Source organism: Haemaphysalis longicornis, unplaced genomic scaffold (genome assembly GCF_048455015.1).
Source record: "Haemaphysalis longicornis isolate Haplotype H1 unplaced genomic scaffold, Haemaphysalis longicornis Haplotype H1 scaffold_26, whole genome shotgun sequence".
NCBI classification, from domain to species: domain Eukaryota; kingdom Metazoa; phylum Arthropoda; class Arachnida; order Ixodida; family Ixodidae; genus Haemaphysalis; species Haemaphysalis longicornis.
The window spans coordinates 2,793,878-2,815,175 of record NW_027526319.1 but is presented as its reverse complement, the minus strand read 5'-3'; the positions used below and the strand labels follow the sequence as shown (position 1 = coordinate 2,815,175).

General features: G+C 46.1%; 1 protein-coding gene across 3 annotated transcripts in view; it reads left to right on the top strand.

Annotated features, from left to right (window-relative positions):
- Positions 1–63: 63 nt before the first annotated feature.
- LOC144172803 (uncharacterized) overlaps positions 64–21,298 on the top strand; it is a 63,304-nt gene continuing 42,069 nt past the window's right edge. For 2 of the 3 annotated variants that reach the window (XM_077701421.1, XM_077701422.1), the window contains exons 1-7: positions 64–418; positions 701–813; positions 4,679–4,753; positions 5,819–5,890; positions 6,317–6,605; positions 7,286–7,516; positions 11,129–11,378. In XM_077701421.1, the coding sequence (XP_077557547.1) occupies positions 92–418; positions 701–813; positions 4,679–4,753; positions 5,819–5,890; positions 6,317–6,605; positions 7,286–7,516; positions 11,129–11,378 (1,357 nt within the window). In that variant the 5' untranslated portion in view covers positions 64–91. The remainder of the gene's footprint in view (positions 419–700; positions 814–4,678; positions 4,754–5,818; positions 5,891–6,316; positions 6,606–7,285; positions 7,517–11,128; positions 11,379–21,298) is intronic. The other variant, XM_077701420.1, reaches the window with a different exon arrangement.

The following is a 21,298-nucleotide window of genomic DNA, read 5'->3' as shown; positions in this document are numbered from 1 at the left end:
CCGTATCAGAATGGTGCTGTTGTCGGTAAGTATGCTCTCCTGCTCTCCGTCCATGGAGGCAAGGTCAGTGGCCTAGATAGTGAGAAACTCAATGTGTGGAGGATCTTCGTACGACATTTTTATTCCTGCCGCGAGTTGCGACACGCCGACTAGCTACCGTTTATGGACTATAACTGTGGCTACATGTGATTGGCCAGAAGACGGCGGCCCTCAGCAGCGGGCGTTTGGGACAGTTTGGGATGTGCGAACTCGGGGTCGTGGTCGGTGTGATGGCACGAGCCCGGCTTTCTGCGAAGAAATCAACGCGTGTGCACGCGCGGGGCGCACGACCGAGTGTTCTATTTCATCCTCCAGACCGCGGTTGGCTTCGGGTTGTATTTCACCTGCGTACCTTGCTGCCGAGCCCTTCAACCCACAAGTGAGTTGACTTCCCGTCAGATTTCTCTTCCTCCCGGTGTGTTGTTATAGAAACCCAGTTTTTGTGCCTCATCCGTGAACAAGACGAGCACCTTTACTGGCGTTGCAGCGGTCGAATTCCACATCTTGGCTTCTGCCACCTGTTTTGCCGTTGAGTAGGCTGACACTCGAGCGACGAGGTCGTTTCATGCACAATGTACGAAGTTGGGCTATCTTGATGTACGCTCGGCATAGTTTTGCATTTTGTATCGCTGTGGACCCGCGGTGTAACCGTCTTGTGCAGGCTGCCATGCCAGCGAAGACCCCGAAGCGTGAATGGAGCAAGAGGCCCAAGCCTAAAGCGCCTACGCTCTCACTCGGCTCGTCCGGCGGCGCCTGTCGCCGCCTGCACCCCTCGTGAGTATGCTGCCGGCATTAGTGCCTCCACCCTTTTGATGCATTCGTGTTCGGCAATTGCTCTTTGGCGAACAGAGCCTTGAAGGGTGAGACCAAAGAAACGGGGGAAGAATAAGCGGTCGGGGCGGCTATTCTGAATTTTGCTGAATCATTGAGAATTTCGTATGTGGCCTGTTTAACCAAATTGAATTTCCGCTGCGTGATTGAGGTGGCATGATGTGGATTGGGCTGTATCTCTAGGCACTTGCACAGTCGGTCAGTCTGTACAGGTGCCGTCGAAAGTAATTGGAGCACGGGCTGCGCCGTGTAGCTGCACCGTTGGTAAACGAAAGAAGCAGAACACACATGCGCGCCTGCCGATGGTGATAGCCCATCTATACTTCTCAACCCACTTCTTTTAACGCCGTTTCGAGCAAATTATTCGCAGCATACTCAACCCACCTAAAAATATTAGAAAAGAAAAATTGTCATTTCAGATCCCTGCGATTGCGACGCTTCTCCAGCAGCTTGCGTGCGCAGAAAAATGTGTGGGCGATGCTGCCAGATACCGCCTATGCTATCAGCGCCATCGCCGAGACCAATATGCTGCAAATAGTTTGCTCGAAGCTGTGTTAAAAGAAATGGGTTGCGAAGTATGAATGGGCTATCATTGTCGGCAGGCGTGCATGCGTGTTCTGCTTCTTTCGTTTACGGATGGTGCAACTACACAGCGCTCCTATGCTGTTCGGCCACAGCTCCCATGCTCCAATTACTTCTGACGGCACCTATACAGTAAACTTCTATTCAACCAAACCGGGTTAGGCCGAATGGAGCTTTCCCACGCCCTGAAAAGCACAATTGGTGGCTCATTAAGCCATGGTGGCCGGTGACACTTATCGCGGTGAACGCTTATGATAGCAAAGAGTCTTGCCTTGCACACACACTGCGCTCTGCTTCGTTAACTTCATGCGTGGAGGACTCTTTTCGAGTGTGCCGTTGACGAAGTTAAGCAGGTTTTCTTATGTCAGTGAATAACCATCTCATGAACTAGCGCTTCTTCACCGGTTCCTGAATGCCAACCAGTGTCAAGCTGGCATTGGGCCTGGCGCCCTTACGGCATCCGTCCGAAGCGGTATCTACAATAAGAGCGAGCCACTGAAAGTAATGGCGCCACCTGCATGCGCAGATAGAGGTAATAGGAAAGATGCATTGTCTCGTATAGGTTGTAATCATTGGCATGACTCGCATGCTGCCAACCATGTGTGGGCGTCGTCACTGGTTACGTCGAGCTCCACGGGATGGAGGTACTTGTCCGTGCTAAGCACACATGTTTGATATTCCAAACTCTACCTCACCGATCGCAAAGTAATGCCTCAAATCCAGTGTGTGTATGATTAATAACATATCTGTTGACACAGTCGGGTTTAAATGGGACAAAAGACTCACGCTGGTGTTTTTTTTTTTTTTTCTCTGAGGTGTGGGCGCAGGGGCTCAAGCTGCACCATGTTTGTGCTGCTTCTGTGCCGAAGCAGCTCAGACATGCCCGTTTTTAGTGTTGTGAAGCGCAGAAATTGGCAGATGTTATTCAAAGTGAATGACATAAGCTGTTAATGACATTCGGTTTGGTCGTGCGGGTCTTCACGGCAAAACAATTGTCATTTGATAGTGATAGCGGTGACGAGTAACGAGCTCACAAAACCGGAAAATATTTCAAGTCCATCTACAATGTTTTCATAGATATTTTTTTAAAACATAAGAAAGGATTATTTTTCTGAAGAAAAATAAGAAATTGTTATATAGGGGACATCAGTAGACATCGCAAGCCGACACAAGTTCGCAAAAAATCCGTTTTAGGGTAGTGGCGTGAGGACGAGATTTTGTTTTTGTTAGTACTTGTCTTCTTTTAATTTGCAAAACATAAAGGAGAAAATATAAGTTTACTAACAGATTTAGAAACAGTATTCTTCGGTTTATTAGTGAACTTTCTTCTCTAGTGTCATGCTACTCTACTCATTTGGCTGCTAAATTTGCTCCCGAACCTTAGTTAGCCACTAAACATAATTCGCCTCAAATGTCATTCAGTATTCTCGTATAGCGCTGAATTATTGACATTTAAAATGAATAACATTTGGTCTAAATGTCATTAGATCTGCCATGTGACAGGGGTATAACTTCGTTCACAACACAGAAACCATTGTCCACTATAGAAAAGCTATTCTGAACTTTGTGGATAAAAAAAGTCTGCACTGTGTGGACGTTTGCATATGAAGGGCAGTGTACTTATTTTTTGTAGTCTGTTCTAATCATTTTTATTGGCCTTGGCGTTGCCCTACAATAAGCATTAAGCCATTTTGTGTACTTGGTGCGTTAACCTGTGCGTGAGGTTGAGCTGTTTCTTTTTCGGGAAGGCAGATAAAGTTTTGAATATATATTTTCTGGCTAATGCTTCTGGTTGGCTTTGCTTTTTTTACACAAAACATTTTTGTGTCTTGTTTCGGAATGTGGCTGTGCACTCGATTTTCCCCTGTTGCAAATAACTCATCTTCCCTCTCCCTCCAATATGCTTCCTTACACGTTAGACAAGTTGCCCCTAGAGCCACTAAATCAGCTACGCTTAATGCCCCGGCTACACTAGGGTCCGAATGTCATTTGAACCAAATGTCATTTGACTCAAATGGGGTACTTTGAATGCCATTCAGAATCTCCCGTGCGACACTACAAATTCGATGGCATTTGAAAGCTTTCACAATTGCTCGCCATGCTGTAGTGGCGCTCTGTTGCTCCGTTCCGTTTTCGTACAATAATACAACAATCAAATTTAGGAGCAGCAGTAAGGCAGTAAAATGATATCAAATTAGAAGAGACACCAGTTTTGGCTCTAATGTGGTGTGGCTGTTTGCGTAGTTTTATATTTTTTTTTACAACTGACCCACTGGTTTTGACAGTATGAAAAATTAAATATGTTGATTTCGTATTTTAAGTAATTGAAAAGTGAATAAAGTTCCACAAACAAAAACATTTTGTTTGTTTTACGTACAGAGGCATTATATTTCTTATTGCCGATCGAAGACGCTGCGTGCGAGGGTGCTAAAAATGGCATTTGAAATCCCAAATGTCTCTCTCGGTGCTCATTTGGCTCGAATGGCATTTAAGCCGAATGGCATTTCGAAACCTTGAGTAGCAGCACAACTTGGCATTTGAGTCAAATGACATTTGGTTCAAATGACATTCGGACGCTAGTGTAGCAGGGGTATAAGAGTAATGACACTGACGCATGGCGGTAGCCATTTTGGTGCCTGATGCCAGGGTGGCCACCTTTGAGCCCTATTGCGGCTGTCAGTGACGGGCGGAGTTGGGCCAGGCGCCGTTTGGCAACCATGACAGCTGTATTTACTTTTAGAAGATTGAGACAGCGCGCCGGTGCGATAGGGTCAGGCTCGGTTACGCTAGTGAGCTCATTTAGTGGCTCTTGGTTACATTAGAGCCACTGTTGTTCTTTCCCAGCGGGAAGCGATGCAGGCATCCCACACCTGCCCGTTGGTTGAAACAGCCCAGTACAGAGCAGCACGGCATCACTACGGTCTGGGGGGCTTAAAAACTCACTCTCAACGTGTCCTACAGCCATACTGCGCTCCGAAAACCACGGCTTATCGAAGAGCGCACGCGCCACAAGAGAGGCGCCAAAATGTCAGTGCCCATGGGTCTTCTAGAGTAAACAAATTTCTTGTGACGCGGTTCAACCAATGGCCGCTGTCGGTGGCATACAGCAGTGACAGAAAAGAGTGCCGATACTCTGAAACCTGATCTAGTAGCTCTAATTGCCCCATATGTATACAAAATTGTGCCTTCCGTGGCCATGTAACCGTACTCTGTGCTTTCGACACAGGACGCGACCACAAGTGGGGGGTGGTTCGGATGCTGATGGAAACGTGACTGTGTGGCCTTGTCACGAGCAGTTGCCGTAAGTGTGGACTTCCTTTTTATATATATCCACGTATGCTTTCCGTCGTCAGGTGTTTTAGGTACCATGTACAGGATTATTTAAATTATGTAATAAGGAGCATTGGGAAGAGGATGTGTTTAACAATGTTAAGAGTATATTCTGATGGCAAACAGTGAACAGAGGCACCGCATTACCTTCAGGGAGGGTGGGTGAAATCTACCACACGCGTGGCAACACTTTGGTGAAGGATATGAATAGGGGTGAAGTGCGTCTTATGGCTTCAAACCTCTTTGACTTTTGTGTACCGCCTGCATTGCTGGTCTCGTGGGTCTTCCAAAAATTCGCAGCGAAGCTTAACGAAAAATAGGATGCATGTAGCATTTATGTTCCTCATAAATTGTTTGAAGAAAACATGGAAATATAAACACCCTGCAGAACCTTTGATACGCACGCAGCCGGTCTTTTGGAATGGGCGTTTAGCCCATCATTGGAGTCTGCCTTAGTGACATACTGTAAGAGCTTAAACGATGCTATATTTTCTTACATGGGCATGTAAGCTTGGCATAGTGTCGTGTTTTGTGTGTATAGCTGGAAGGAACAGGTCACAAATGCTCAGTGAGGTTGGCATGGAGTTTATGCTCGACTTTTGCATTGGAATGCGGCTGTTTTGCAATGTGGGCCGCTGGAACGATTACTTAGTGGTTTAATAAAGTGGGTAAATTTTATATCCAAAACAATACGGGGTTATGAAAGGTTTCATTCTGTGGGCACTCAGGTGAAAGATGTCTTTGCGGGGCATATGTACAGGTGGATTATATGTGCAAAAACAGTATGTGCGATTTGCAGCTATGAAGGTTTTGCACCTGCAGTGGCGAGACTATCTTTATCGTGTGCATGTGTGCAGCCAGGGGACAGCAAGGGCTATTGAACAATGTCCCATGCAGTTGCGCACATCGAAGCATTTTTTTTCACTAGTCCCACAAGCATCCAACTTGGCGATCCAATAGCTCATGCGTAAAATGTATGTGCATTCACTGTGCTCCCCTTTAAGGCAGGACGTCTGTTTTCCTTCACCTCTCGTAGTGTGAAGGACCACTCGGTGGGCGAGGATCACTTTGAGGCCCTGGATGAAGCTGAAATCGCCGACATTGTCACGTAAGGCTTTCTATTTGCTGGCAGCTTGTTCGTTGCTTCGAAGTACCGCGTTGTAGGAAAGACGTTTTTCACTTTTCTACGAGGGGAGACCTTGTTTTATCATCGTGAAGTCTTATAGGTGTGATGCAATAGGTTGGCAGCCTTGCATTTAATCGTACCAAGAAATTCACGCACAAGTGGCGGCCTGTTCTGTGGAACAAAACTAACCCTCTAAAAGTCATGACTTTTACCTTCACTACCTTCACTCATTGTTTCGCCTTCAATCATTCTGTTAAAAAAACGTCGCTATTGCAACTATTAGGGGCTAAGTTTCAGCCACTGTGTCATAGAGGCGAGTATGCGGTAAGTAGGGGTTCCACGCTGCGAGTGAAAGCGGATGTTTCGCAGCCAGCTAAACGCGAGATCACAATGGTGTCTTCTGTCCAGGCGTGCTCGTGAGTTCCTTGAGGAACGTGGCGCCTCCCAGGAAGAGGAACTATTTGAGGTGCTGGGTCCACGCCAGGCACAGAGGGTGCAGGTCTCCTTTGGCAGCCTGGTGGCCTGCCTCACCCGGCAGCCAGGCTTCCACGTCATCTGTGAGGGAGAGTGCTCCCGTGTCTACTACCGGGATCCAAAGCAGTACGATGCCACCCGCACAGCAAGCGCCCAGTCCTCCTTGGCACCTACTCCAGCTTCTCTCGTTCCCAACAGTGGCCTCCTGGATGCCTCATCTGAGGTGAGCCCACCTTGGGAATCGATAGGCAGTGTCCTGACCGTCTCCCCTGTGTGAGTGCCATTCAAAGTGGGACTGGGGAGAAAGACGCAAATAGCAGCAGTGGTGGGAGGCTTTTGGAGAGCACGCAAATATTGTTTAAATTTGCAGTAAGCTGTATGATTCTATTGTGAATGGAAGTGCATCTTTCTCGAGATAAATCGTGGGTAACCAGGCTTGAAGGCTGTGCAGCACCTTGCAAAACATGTGGAATAAACTTGGGTAGTACCAGACCAGAATAGGACCAGGCCTTATGGAGCCTTATGGAGTTCAAGTATGGTGGCTAGTTGGGCAAGCTCGTACGGGTTCATGGTATAACTACGGCGTGGAGTACAGAATACCGAAGGAATATAAAAAAGTTAGGCAGTGTCTTTCAACTGAAAATTTATTCAACAAATTCTCTTTAACGTGGAGTTAGTGACATTATGTGTTCAGGACCCTCTTGTCGGGGGGGATGCACTAGGAAACATCAAAGCAGAGTGCAGGGCAATAGCGGAGTGAACGTTTTGAGGTGCAGTTTGGGCGTCAGAGTTGATAGGAGAAAGTTGTATCACCCAATTACGCAAGCAAATACGCAAGCCTTGCTATGGGGTAATCAAATTAGGGGGAGAGTAAGAAGGTACGTTTGACCTGCTTGTGTGCAGGGATCACTAATCGAGGCCAGGGCAGTGGCAGCAGTGGGAAGTGGGCGTGCCAGCCCGTCTGGCAGCTCTGGAAGTGGCTCGTACGCGTCTGCCATGGACAAGCAGGAGGAGGAGAGGAGGAACGCCTGCACCCAAACGACCTTTGATGAGGAGTCGCCCAGCCGCTGGCAGCCTCGGAGCACCCGGGTCACATGTGGCACCCAGACGAGCGCCTGGGACTCTGCCGAAGAGGTAAGGGGTCGCTTGAGGACATTTCACATTCTTTGGGGGGAAGGAGCAATTTTAATTCGAAGAGAAAAGTGCTTAGTTAGCACTGGAGGTACTCTGTTTTACATTGCTGAGAATTGATTTGGCGCAGTGGTGTATGCAACAGCCATGCTTTATTGACATGAATAAGAAAAAGCTGCAAAACTGGTTTCGCCACCTTGTTTGCTTCTTCTCCATGACACCAGAAATGGCAAGCAATGAAGTAGCGTGGGTAGAGCTTGTCAACCCCTTTTCTGTTCAGAAATAAACGCTAAAATTGTAACAAAGTGACAGAATAAACGTATTACGCAACTACCGTGAAACACGAAGGGCACAAAATTCAGTTGGTTTTAGCTTTGTTGTGCAGTGGCAGTCAAAAGCGATTTACTTTCATACTGCAAGTGCATGTAGAAGTAGTCACCAGGTGCAGGTTGTTAGTCATTTACCTTGCTGTTCACGAAGGCATGATACTTAATACACCACCTCTAGGGATTCGCACTCTTAGTTTGGTATTGGGCTTCTTGCCGTAACTCTGCAATAAATACCAGCTGCATACCTGATCTTGACATTTTCTGGCCACTTCCCCTTCTCAACAAACTTTATTTTGGACTGTAAAAAAAAAGAATGTCGTACAGCTGGATATAAGCTGTCTTCAGTGTTTTCTACATCATTTTTTAGCAATGAAAGCTGGCTGCTCCTAACAAGCAAAATGGAGAGACGAGCTAGTTGGTGAACATCCATGAGTGAAATTTAAGCGCAAACAGACACAAACGAGTGCTGGTGTCGTTTCCCTTTCTCGTTCCTCTGTCTGTTCGCGCTTAAGTTTTATTATTGGATTCTCTTAACAGTTACAGCTTTAAGCGATGGAGCTAATGTGCTAAATAATGTGGTTAATTGATCAATTGACCTCTTGATCAATTTTACAGTCCAGTCTCTAGTGGCTGCAAACAAAGGGGACATCAGCTTACGTACCATTTTCTGAAATGTAGGCATGATGAGGAGTACTGCAACAACTACATCTTGTAAATGATGGCTTTTTACTACTAAAAAGGAATCTGAAATGAGAAAGAAATGCCCGCTTTAATAATTTGTTTCATTACAAGAGCATACGTACCGTCAAACGAAAGTCAAAATAACTACAAACTGAATGTATTGAGAAGTTTGTATCATCTTGGCATACTTTTCTTGTGTGCCCTCAAGATGTCGCACAGCTTTTATGATAAATCAACTTAAGCTATTTGTAGGAAAACTCAAAACAAGACTGCTTACTGTGCAGTCTTGTTTCCATGATCCGGGTATACATCAATACGGGTTTTTCCGATAAACATACCGCCTACAACATGGTCACCTTCGGTGCAACACCAGTCATAATGCCGTTCAGTGAGCTCTGTTGATCAACCAACGCAGCAGGTAGATCGTTTGAGGGTCGCCAAAACTAGAAATCAGCCATTGGACACTGCACATGCTTCCCCTCCTGTCTAACTTAGACAAAATGGTGCCCTTTCATTTGTGTATTCACTTTGAAATCTGATAGCTACAAATGCCCTAATTTCTTCGGCACTGCTCTTGGCCCATTTTGCCACCTTGCCATGCGCTGTCTCTACAAGAATATTGAGCACGAGGTCGTGGGTTCGATTCCCGGCTGACGCGGCCGCTTTTCTGATGGAGGCGAAAAGCAAGACCGCCCGTGTGATCGAGATTTCGGCGCATGTTAAAGATCTCCAGGTGGTCAAAATTAATCCGGAGCCCTCCACTGCAGTGCACCTCGTCGCCTGCGTTGCGTCGGCGCGTTGAACCCTACAATCAATCAATTACTAGATCATTGTGCTCATTAGCCACTGCCTTTCGCATGTCCAGCGAAAGACTTAATATGCGAAAAAAGTACCGTAATTACCTGATTCTAACGCACACCCGGTTTTCCTGGCAAAAAAACTGAAAAAACTTGTACCTCCGATTGTAACGCACACGGAACTTTGTAAGCAAGAAAAACGAATGCGAGAGAAACGGCCGATTTACTTCTCGAAGTAATCTCACTCCTCGTCGCTCTCTGCTGACCACATCTCGTCCTTGGTGCCGTCAAGCGCGTTTGCGAAGCGACACTTCTGAACGAACGTTCAACCATGGTCGTTGGGATCGTGTCCCACGCCTCGCATGCCCATCCCGCGAGCTTCTCCAGAGGCGCATGCTTCAGCCGACCGCTCGTTTGAACGCGTGAGAGCCGCTGCTGCCATTGCTGTTATCAAGTGCGCAAGTGGAATGATTTGACGATTTGTGTGAACGCCGATAAAAAAACCTAGGCGCCCATGCTTCCTGCATCCGAAAAATCATTGCTAAAAGGTTTGGCACCATCGTGAGATGGCCATGGGTGGGAGGAAATTTCCGCTGTTTCAGCAGTTTCGGTTTCGTATGTGATTCTAACGCGCATGCAATTTTTCGACCTATTTTTTCGGAAAAAAAGCGCGTTAGAATCGGATAAGTACGGCAAGGTCTTTCGTTTTGCAATGTTGCCTCAGCGGTATGAGGCGGGCTATCGCCACTGTGGCATTTTTACTCCAAAGCCATCAAACAGCGAATAATGCACTATCCCTGACAAACACATTGAAGTCGCGCCTTCGATTTTTAAAAAGTCCTCAGCCGTAGATAATAGGAAAAAACTTCCAGTGGGCACTCTGTATACTTTTGCACTCTGTTCACTTGAGTGGTGGTGAAGGATTCTTTACATGTGGCTAGGTTCGGATGTTTCAGTTAGTGCAGTACCATTTTTTTCTGGAGATTTTCGTAGCTCCTGCAAAGTTTGTTATATGCTGTTCACAATGTTTTAAGAATGTCCTGAATTATTTGTAATAAAAATAAATATGACCAACACATTTTTATAGGCGCACTTTTTCGGAACATAAAAATGCTTGTGCACCTATACTTTCTGCATAAAGTTTGCTCCCAGGTGTGCTGGAGCACATGAAGAATGCTGTGTCTGAAGTTTTTTTATGTTATGGTGTTTTTTGAGTTATCTTCCCATGCTTCTGAAGTGCATAGCGTCGACTCTTATTACTGCCATCAACATTATCCCTTCTTTGCTTCTCCCCACTCCATTACTATGACTGAGTATTGGCTGACAACTCTCGTTCAGTTTGTGCCTGGGCTCAACATTGCCAGTAGTGATGAGTTACGGTGAGCCAAGCAGTGTCACTTGTGTAGTCAGTACAAGGTGACGATGTTACAGCTCACAGCAGCGCAACATTAGGCTTGGCTTGCAGAAACATACTGTGCTGCTTGCCTAATTAGGCAAGCAGCACAATTGTTTCAAATGGAGTATTTGAAAATGCAAATGGTTCCATTTGGCCCAATTGTGTATTCGGCAGGTCCATTTGGGACTCCAATTGTTTTGTTTTTGTTTTTTTTTGTTTTGTGCCTCGGAATTGCCACTTCTGTAATTACCATCCCTAAACTACTCATGTAGGCCGCAGTTTATGGCTACAATATGCCTTGTGAGCCTTGCCCATTGTTTTAGGTGGGATGTGGGTTTTCATCTTTTTTTCTCTCGGAAATTACATGATTAAAACAGGCATTGATTTCTTTGGACACATCCCTGTCTTCCAGGAGAAGGAGGTGGTTAATGGCCTCCGCTCGGAGGAACAGGAGCAACAGGGAATCCTCTCCTCCTCCTCCCTCAGTGGAGAAGCAACCGTGGCTGGCGCCTGCTTGAGGAACACGGGTGTCGAGGAGGGATCGTGCCAGGAAGACTCGCTGAGCGTCGCTACCAATGAGGAGTCTCTGCTCAAGCGTGCGATCGGGTCAAGGCACGAGCCCGTTGCTCTCCCAGCAAAGCTTCAGGGCGAGGTGCTGAGTGGTGGGTGCTGGCTTTCCCTCTCTCCCTAACGTTTAATGGCAGAATTTTTCAGTCGTGGTCAACGGGAGCTGGCCCGCTATCAACATGCTAAAATTTTGATGCTGGTGCCCGTCTCTGCATGCTTCACGGAGAATGTGGTTATAAGGCCTTGATCTCGGCTGTTCCATAGATTCTACGTCCACCTTGGGAGCCAGTAGCTTAGCCATGGTTCCTTACATGGAGAAAGCACAGGTCCAGTCTGCAGTGCCCTGTGGTGTGTGCATCAAAAAAGTCTGGGAGGTACAAATTCAAGTCCAGGTCCTACTAAGCAAATTATAGTGTTGACCTTTTTCCATGCTCCCAATATATCTGAGGACGCTGTTGAATAAATATGATTTGATTTGAAGTATATGTGAAAACGAAGTAGTAGGCAAGACAAAACAATGGCAAGAGTGAAAATGAACACGTTGAGATAAAATTGCGGCAAAAACTCATTTATTCCACAAACACAACTTTTCAGTAAACAGACGAGGAGAGCAACGCACGGCACCTGATGAACCGAAACCAGATTATGGAGCTCTCTCAAAGAGTGCTCTCAAAAACACAGCACCATTTGAAAATGTTAGTCTCTATTATATTTTAGGACTTTTACTATATTTGGGGCAATTATCTTTGTTTCTTTCCCACAAAATGGAGAGTATTTGCATGTTTTGCAGTGAAGGCCAGGTTCCTAGGTGCTTGCAGCTAGCAGGGATGGCAGTGTTTCCTCAATTTTTCATTGAGGCATTGCCTCGTCTGGGCCATGTAGTGTCTGCATGACGGGTGAAAAACATGCACACTGGCATTTTGGTAATCAGCAACCTTGTTGACATGCCCCACACCATTCGTATATTCCTTTGTCTTTAAAAAAAATTTCTTGTTCACCTTTCTGTTAATGTCTCAAGTTCCAATAGGCCATACAGGACAACCAAATGTTGTCATGCTTCTGTCTTAAACGATGCGATACCTGATGGGACACCACCACAACAGGCTTCTGAAGTTTGTTGTAACTAATATAATATCCTTCCGTTTGCTTTCTTTGATAATTTAATTCACCATTTTCCGCCAGCAAAGAAATCAGGGTGGCTGTGTGCTTGCTGCATTTTAGTTTGTTCAGTTGATGTTCCCAACTTTTTCCTACAGAATGCTAAATAACTTTTTTGCTGAGACATTCATGAAGACATGGCTTCTCTCAATAAATTTGGAACATCCACCTTCGTAGAGACAGAAACCTTTTATGCTCTTTGTATTTTCCAACAAGCGTACATTTTCCATGCGTTTGATTCAATGGACTGCATGAAAGACTTGAACATGTCCAGTATGACACCTGGAAACAGACCAGGTAATTGTGAACACATTGAAAACTTCTCATGTCCGTAATCTGCTTGCCCTAAACTTATACGCCCTCTCTCTGGGTCGACACTTCACACCCAAAATCAACAAACAAGGACTGTAAGTGCAGAATGGGGGTAAAAACTGTGGAACGGGGACACCACAGCCATTCTTAAATGTAACCGTCCTAAACAAATCAATTCTTTGGTCATCTGCAGTGGGAGCATCCTTCGGAAGAATGTCAGATACAGATCCTTGGAATGTATGAATGGAATAGTTACAGGGCAACCTTGTCTCAAATTCCACCACTTCCTCGCAGTTCCAGATCATTAATATGTCATCAATGATGACCTATTTGTGCTTCACTGTTGTAGTTTTGCATCACATTTTTTTGTCATGCTTGTGAGAGTACATTGAAAATCTGGCTTCTCACCGCAAAGTGCGTTCAGTTGTGGGAAAAACCAGGGTAATCACCAAATCCAGCACTCAAATGGAAAGGGAAAATTCGGAGCGTACAGTGGGATCTGAGCAATTGATGGGCATGTGATTGTGTTAAGTTTAATGCTGCCAAAGGGTGAAATAAATTGCATAAGGAATTCTTGATAACAGTGCAACACTTTTGCAAGTGCACGCGTTGATACGTAATGTCTTTTTGGTTTGTTACGTGGTGCGCCTTTCAGTGTTACTCTTGGCTTCCCTTGTGCCTAGACATGTTTGCAAGCTGGTTAATTCAGACCTCAAGGGGCAACCATCTCGGTTGGAATGAAGGAAGATTTGAAGCATTGAATGCGACGAACAAAACTACACTTTGATTGGTTAGCAATAGCCCTTTTGTGGAAGGTGACAGCCAGTACTTTTTGCTCTAACGAGTGCATGTGGTGAGAAGCCCCCTCTTCAGTTTCTCCAAAGCTGAACAGACGGACAGCAGTCCACCCGGCAATGACTTCCGAATGGATGGCCGCTATGGCGCTTCGTCCGCTTGCTTGTCGTCGCTAGGTTTTGCGCTTCTGATAGCAGGAATGATTTCAGTGGGCCATGCGTACACCACTGCAGTTGCACTCACATTGGCGTAATCTGCAAATACGCCTTACAAAATATGTGGGATGTGAAAGTGAAACTCAGATTGGTTTTACCGGATTTTACTTTTTCTTGCTGTACTGGGGGGAGTGCAGTTTCATATGCATAGTTTCTAACTAGCTGGCGGGTGCCTTTTCCTGACCGTTCATGAGGCACCAAGCTGCCAGTATGGTGGCGTGTAATCCAAATTATCTGAAGGGGAAGGGGGGGGGGGGGACTGACTCATTCGAATTAACAGGCTTTTTATATGTAGACTTCTATACAGCCTAAGCAGACCAAATTGTACAGTTTGAATTATTCAGGTTTGAATTAACAAGCTTTTGCAGCAGTGAGTAGCACTTTGTACTCTACGTGTCAGTTCCACCTCATGCTGTTTTCTTTAGCTGCACTTTGTTTTCCCATGATGAAACACCTAGAAGCCGCCTTCAATGCGTAGTTGATGATAAAATGGCATGACAAACTTATGTACATGTGCAGTTAAACCTCGATATAACGAAGTCGTACTTGCGGGCGAAAATTTCGTTAAATCGAGAATTTCGTAAAATCGAGGTTTCGATTTTACAGTTAATTTAAGCAGTTATTGAGGTTGTAAAACCTTGCCCATCGCTCAGAAACAACTGCTATATAATTACCTCTCCACTTAAAGCGAAATTTGTACTAAAACTGGCCGCGAAAATTGTGTGAATTAAGAGCTTTAACACCTAGGCAATGGAATTCGGATAGCCGACAGTAGTTCGTGTCGTCGTAAAACCGGTGCTTTTTCCGCAACGCCTCATTAAATATGATAGCAGACTACGTTTTCACTTTTTCTTTTTTTCATTTCGGTCACTACTAAACGCCGCTGTTAGTCAACTGAACCCGCGTCCATGCCCCGTGAACTTCACCCCGGCGAGGCGCTGGTTCGAAGTTACGCCTCTTTTCGTCCGTTCAGTGGTAGGCTTAGGCGCGGCGTTGGGTGCGGCGGGCCAACAGCGGAAGTGTGCTATAAAGCTTTCGAAATACTTTTTTCATGCACAAAGGCTCTGCAGTATGGGCGCGTGATGCAACCACGACACTAGAGATAAAGCCATGATTGAGAGTTGAGCAGAGTACACACGGACCGCTTCATTTTGTGGAGCAGCGCTTACGTGCTCCCGCTAAAGCGGAAAGCTTACATTAAATATCTTCTGGCTAAATTTGATTAAGCAATTAATTTTATGCCCGCTGAGCCCTAAAGAAACCGATTTCTCGCGTCGCAGCTGTCTAATGAACACGTTTTGACCACGTTCGGAGAGCAATTTATTGCCACCAGCACTCGATGTTCAAGCCGTAGTGAAGAAGTCCGTAAGCAGTGCTTGGCGTTTCTTGACCTGGGTGGGCTTTATGTGACGCTCGTATGCTGACAGCGCTAACAAGGCTTGCTCTTAAACATTCGCGTGCACTTGCGTGCCTCCGCAGAACGTTGATGGCATCCATCACTTCGGTGGCCTTCGGTTTCACCAACACTTCCTCAGGCTCTTGTTCGGAACACTTTTCTTTCCCTTCGAGTGTTCATGCTGCCTATAAGACTCATCTAATGATGGACGAACAAAATATTTATGTGGTTATCAGCGAGCACTGAGCAAGGATGCGTAGAAAAACACTTGAAGTAGACTTCGGCAGCCTAAGCATAGAGGGCGTCATGGAGATGGAGACGTCAAAAACATGGCCGCACTATTAAACCGTCCATGACTGCTAGCGGTTTTTGAGCAGCTTCTTTCATCGCTTTTAATTGTTGTCAACCGCATAATTCACCGCTTTTCTTTTATTTTAGCCTTTAAGAGTTAATGTGAGTACTGAATGTTTTCAATGTAGGCTCTGAGAGGCAAAACAAAACGTGCCTCGACCGGAATTTCGTTCTTCCTTTCTCAACATGACTTCGTTAAATCGAAAGCGCCGGACGAAATTACTTCGTAAAATCGAGATAAAAATACATGGATTTAGCAAAATTTTGATAGAAAACTTGAAAAAATTCGTTATATCGCGAATTTCGTTGAATCGAGGTTCGTTATATCGAGGTTCAACTGTATAAAACTGTTTACTGTGTAGCCATGTACACATTATTTTATGTGCTAAAAAGTGGATAATATAGGGTGGAATGGGGAACACTATAAAAACCGATCATGTTCTTGGCAGTCTCCCCATCCCTTGCCTTGTTCTGTAATCGCGTGCCAGTTCTTAACATAATCAACACAGCCAGTTTTTACCATGATCAACACATGATCTTAACATAACACAGCCCACAGTGTTGTGTTATTATCATTGGCGAATGTTTTCAAGTGCTGCATTCATTACTGCTTTTGAGGGGGGGGGGGGTATTGAACCTAATCCGGGTCCTGTTGATACCGTAGATACCCTGCTCACCAAGCTAAAAAACTTGTCTGCAGCGCAGGCCAAGCTAATTTCCAAACTTCAAACTCTTAAAGATCATCTGCAATCAACAGACGCAGCAATGAACGATATGTGCAAGCGTCTAACGTAGAAACTCATTACTGTCGGCTTTCAAGCATGCGCAGAGAACTAGATGACACGAAAACTTTAAAGGTAGCAACTTATGAAAATTTTCACCCAGATGTGTTTTTCCCTGTAGATTTCAAATGTGCAATTATATTTGAGCTGGTGCTGTTAGTTCAAAGGTTATCATACAAAGTCTAAACCGCAATTAGGTAATTTCTTACGCAGCTTTAATGAACTTTCCCATTGCATTTTGTAGCTTTTATTTACATGAATGGATAGCCAGAGAGTTCCCATACCCGATGACATTATTCGTTTTTCTCTAAAGTCACGGCATCCTAAAAAAATATGTCAAGTATAAAAGATAGCAGTATTCAATATTTTGGCTCATCAAAATAACTGCAAGTCATTATTTATGCGTAGCCTAAACAAAGAAACTAAGAATGTCATTGGCTGCCTCAGGCTGTACTGAAAAAAATGGTACGAAGATTCACCTTATGAAGCAAAAAGAAGTTTCCAAAAAGCTGCGTAAGGCTGAGGGAAGTGACCAAAAATATGAAACTGAGAAAACTGCATTTCAAGTTTGGCCATGTGTTATGAGATGAACCGTCAGTAGTGTAGCTTCAAACTTTTCCAGTAATAAAGACATGTTCTTCCCATTTTCAAATCTGTCTTTGGATTCCAAAAATGTCAACTAGAACTGGAGATACAAAAGGCCAAGTAACAGACCCCGTCAGGAATTCAGCAAAATTTATCGACTTAGAATCGGTTGGCATTTTGCTAGCGTTGTGAAATCTTGTGGTGTCTTGCTGGTGTCGTGAAAACTGAAACAGTCCTTCGTAAAGTGCCATCGTCCATTACAGTGCACTGTGGTACCCAGAATATTGGGTACGGCAGAAGTGTGAGGGTGAAACTTGCTTTAGATGCCCCCCTTTTTTTGTTTTTAGGTGAGGCTATTTTATTCATGGTTTTTATGCTGGAAGTTTGAGAGGATACAGGGGTGGGGCACTGCAGTGCGTTCTCTGCAAATGCATCATTTTGTTGGCCCTCAAAAGAGCCTTTTGGGGAAAATAAATGTAGCCGAAACGCGCAAACTTTCTTGGCCTATGGCTGGAAAAAGGTCGGGCGATCCTGTGACAAATCACTGAGCTTTGAGTACGCAACACTGAAGTTCTGATGGGTGGGAAGGGGGGGGGGGGGGGAGCTTTCACAAGTTGCAGAAGGCTTGCTGTACCAGTTGATGCCGATTTAGAGCTGTCCAGGGCTGTAGTCCGTAGACCTGTCTGCCTTGTGCCGCTTGGCAAGCCTCCTCTTGCTGGTGCCGTTGCTCAAAAAGGCTGTGGTCGACTTCTTGAGCCTTTTCTTGTCCTTCTCAAGGCTCCGACGAAGGAGGCAGCTGCTTGCAGTGTAGCCGAGGCCCGCCGCAATGCTCTCGTTGGTCTCTCTCCTGCCCCGATTGAAGACCGAAACAGCTTCGGCAACTGCTCGGGTGATGCTTAGCAGTGATGCGTGCTGGTTTTTGGACGCCTGAGTCCAAATAACCGAATGCAGGCACTCACTTGCATTCTGAGTCTTGCCATCCGCACACCTCTCCAGCAAGGCCTCATCACTCAGGCAATCAAAGATGGGCTCCAGTGCAGCTCGAACAGAGTCTGGCAAAGTGTCTTTGTGCGGAGGGGGCTCCTCCCCATTGGCGACAGCGCGGTTGCACTTGCACCACGAGCTGGGACTGTCAGGGCACAAGCTGTGGTCGGGAGCACCATCTGTGGAGGCCATGTGGCGAAGTGTGGCTTGCAGCGCCTTCTGCATTGCCGGCACGTCATGAGCATGGCTGCGGAGGGCATACCCATAGTAGCTAGAGATTTTTCTGATTTTTTGGTCTGTTAGCTTTTCTCGACCCCAAGCGTTACACCCTGGGCCTTCTTCTGCTCACATACACTTCGCAGGGCAGTGTGCATACGCTTGCACACATGTGATGCAGTCCTTTTTTTTCAACCCATAGACGCCTTCTTCCTTCAAGCCGTGCATGGTGCGGCTATCTCCATCGGACATCACGGTTGTGTACCGCAGCCCACTCTTGGAGAGTGAGCGCTTGAACATGATCAGGGCTGCCTCTACTTCCATGCGTCCTGCACCACAGTCAATGTTTCGCTGGCCTTCGTGCCCTGCTAGCCAATCTTCGTAGCCTTCATCTGAAGCTTTGGGTCTGATGGCACAACCTAAGCAAAAGTTTGAGAGGACTACATCATCAATCACCAAGCCGGTGTACACTTCAGTGATGCAGCCCACTCCAATGTGTGAAGACCATCCCCTTGTCATCCACGTGCCATCAAACATCACATCTATGCTGTTTGGCGGCTGACCAAGGTCCGAGTACAAGTCCTCGACGGCACGCACACTATCAGCTTCAGAGGCTGCAGCACTGTCCTCGCAAACCTGAACCACTTCCCTCAAGTACGCTTGGAATGTCTTGTGGTGCAGGCCTCTGTGGGACAAGTTCATACCAGCACAAAAATACAACAGAGCAGTCACCCCCTTCCCGATGCTTTGAATACTTTTTAAATCCCTCATATTCACATCAAAAGAAGTGATATTACCAGATCCTTCGGTCCTTGGTGAGGAAAAACGTTCCACACGGTGCTCACAAACCGAGCACGTCACCTCGAGCTTCACGGCGAGGCCGTACTGGCGATCAGCCTTCCTCAAATCCGGCGCCGCCAGCCCGCACTTGCTGCACCTGACGTGCGCAACAAGGTCCTTCAGCATTGCAAAATCCACTAAGACAAAATCTGTGCCGGATTCTTCCTCTGAGTGCGCCAAATCCACTTCAAGGAGGTCGAATTTCCGCTGCGTTGCTGGCTTGGTCTCCATGCCGCGCTTCACCTCTGCCGCGCGTCCGGAACACGCGGACATCTACTTCGCCGTGTAATACCTCGTGTCAAGACGGCAAGACGTGCTTGGACCAGGTCTGGATTCCGGAGGTGGTTGGTCAGGCGATGGGGCAGGCGACGCAATACGAAGCGGCGAACGATTCTCATCCGGCGTAGTCGAGCGGCCCGAAGTCGCACCACGCGACTTTGGGATAGGCGGACGACGCTTTCGCTTCCCGTACGCATGACGGGTCGTCTTCTTCAAACGTACGTCTCCTGGTATCAGTCATGAAAGTACGCGATGGAAGAATTAGAAGAAACTGTAAAAAGATCTAGCAAAACTGCTCTAAGCAAGCGCTGCGCCAGAAGAGCAGACTTTGTCAGACGCGCGTAGCAGACGCCATGATGGCGACTGCCATGACAGCAGTCGCGCCGACCAATGGGAGGTGTCGTACGGCGAACTCAAACCGCACGCGCCCGCTCTAGCCAATCGGCGGCCGAGAAGGCGCCTTCGGAAAACTGGCAAGGGCAGTCGTTCTACTCAGGCGACGCCATTTTGAGATCGCAAAATGCTAACAAAGAAACAAGCTTCAAAACAAGACCAAGATGGCGGCGATCGGTCGGCTGCTTCGCCCGCAAGGCGCGCGGGAATTTGAAGCAACTTTTGCCCAATTCAAGGCATTTCATGGCCCCCGAGGCGTTTCAAAACATGATTTTAGAGTATTTCCCGATGGAATTTCGCGTTGATATTTTGAAGGCAGGTGCTTGAAGGTACAATAATTCCAAAAATTAGATTTTTCCAAAATCGATATTTTGGCCATTTTTGACCATTCTAAGACCCGCGTCCCCCCTTAACTGGTGAAATCACCCGGCATTATCATAACTTTCAATCCCGTGTGGACGACAGGGAAAACTATTCACGCCGAAATAAGTTGATATTTTATGGTATTCCTGATCCAAATCCCAAAGAAGCCTTCCCCGATTCCGAGGCAAAAGTCATTCGTTGTATCACTGAAAATACATCCTTCACATGTGGAACCCGCACATCACCTTGGATGCCATTCGGCTGACCGTGTCTGCCCTGTAATTGCAAAATTTAGCTTGTTTAAGGTCAAACAGTCAATCTTCTTGGGAGGCAAAAAACTCTGGACACTAACTACAGCGTTGGCGAGGACTTCTTGCCTGCCGTCCGACATACCCAAAGACATCTTGTGACTTTCGCCAAATCAAAATCTACAGCATTTAGGTTGCGCTTCAAAACTATGTTCATTGGGTCTAAATGTTGCGCCTTTGATGAATCCTCACAATGAGAGAAGTAACCTAACAATCGCTGCGTCGTCCATTATCATCAAGCAACTCCAACCAATGCCCTAAACTAGCGTGTCTTTCTATAACCTTCACCAACATTCTCGGTTTCATTTCAAAACGCGAAATCGTCTCTAATCTTGTTTCATTATCCAGTAGCAACTCGCTTTTATTAACGGAAACATGACTTAATAGCAATGTAAATGATCAGGAAGTTCTGGCTGACTTACCAAATCTTTAGACATTCCGTAAGGACCGGGACGGCAGCATGGCAGGAGAGGTGCTCATTGCTGTTAGCCAGGACCTACCAGCAACTTTGGTCATTCTTTCGTCCGACTTGGAGATGATATGGATAAAATATCAAGGAGTACCACAATCAGTTTTAATTAACGTGGGCTACAGGCCCCCTCATAGGAATCCTGACTTCTCTGGCGAGCTTAAAGGAGCCATGAAGAGAAAATACAACTTCGTTTAATTTGAAGAAACTAGGATTCAGTATCTCACTCAGCTCCATTACAGCCACAAAATATGTTTTTTAACGAATAAAAAGCAAGAATAATTTAAAAACTCAAATTTTGCGCCACAGTGACGTGTTATGAGCAAGAATGACGTCATCGGGCCAACAATAACATAATTTTCAGTGCGTTAACTGCGCGTTAGCATTCAAGTAATGCGGTCGAATGGAACTAGAGGCCCCATTACAGACGTCCAGTCATGTCCCGTCACGACAGGTCAGTTAGGTGGCCGCCAATCGCACAAACAAGGTTCCGTGACGTCATAAAAAAGTTGCGGGGAATCGGCTAGGGGGTCGCGACTGCTTCACACGTTTTCTTTAATATCTCCGTT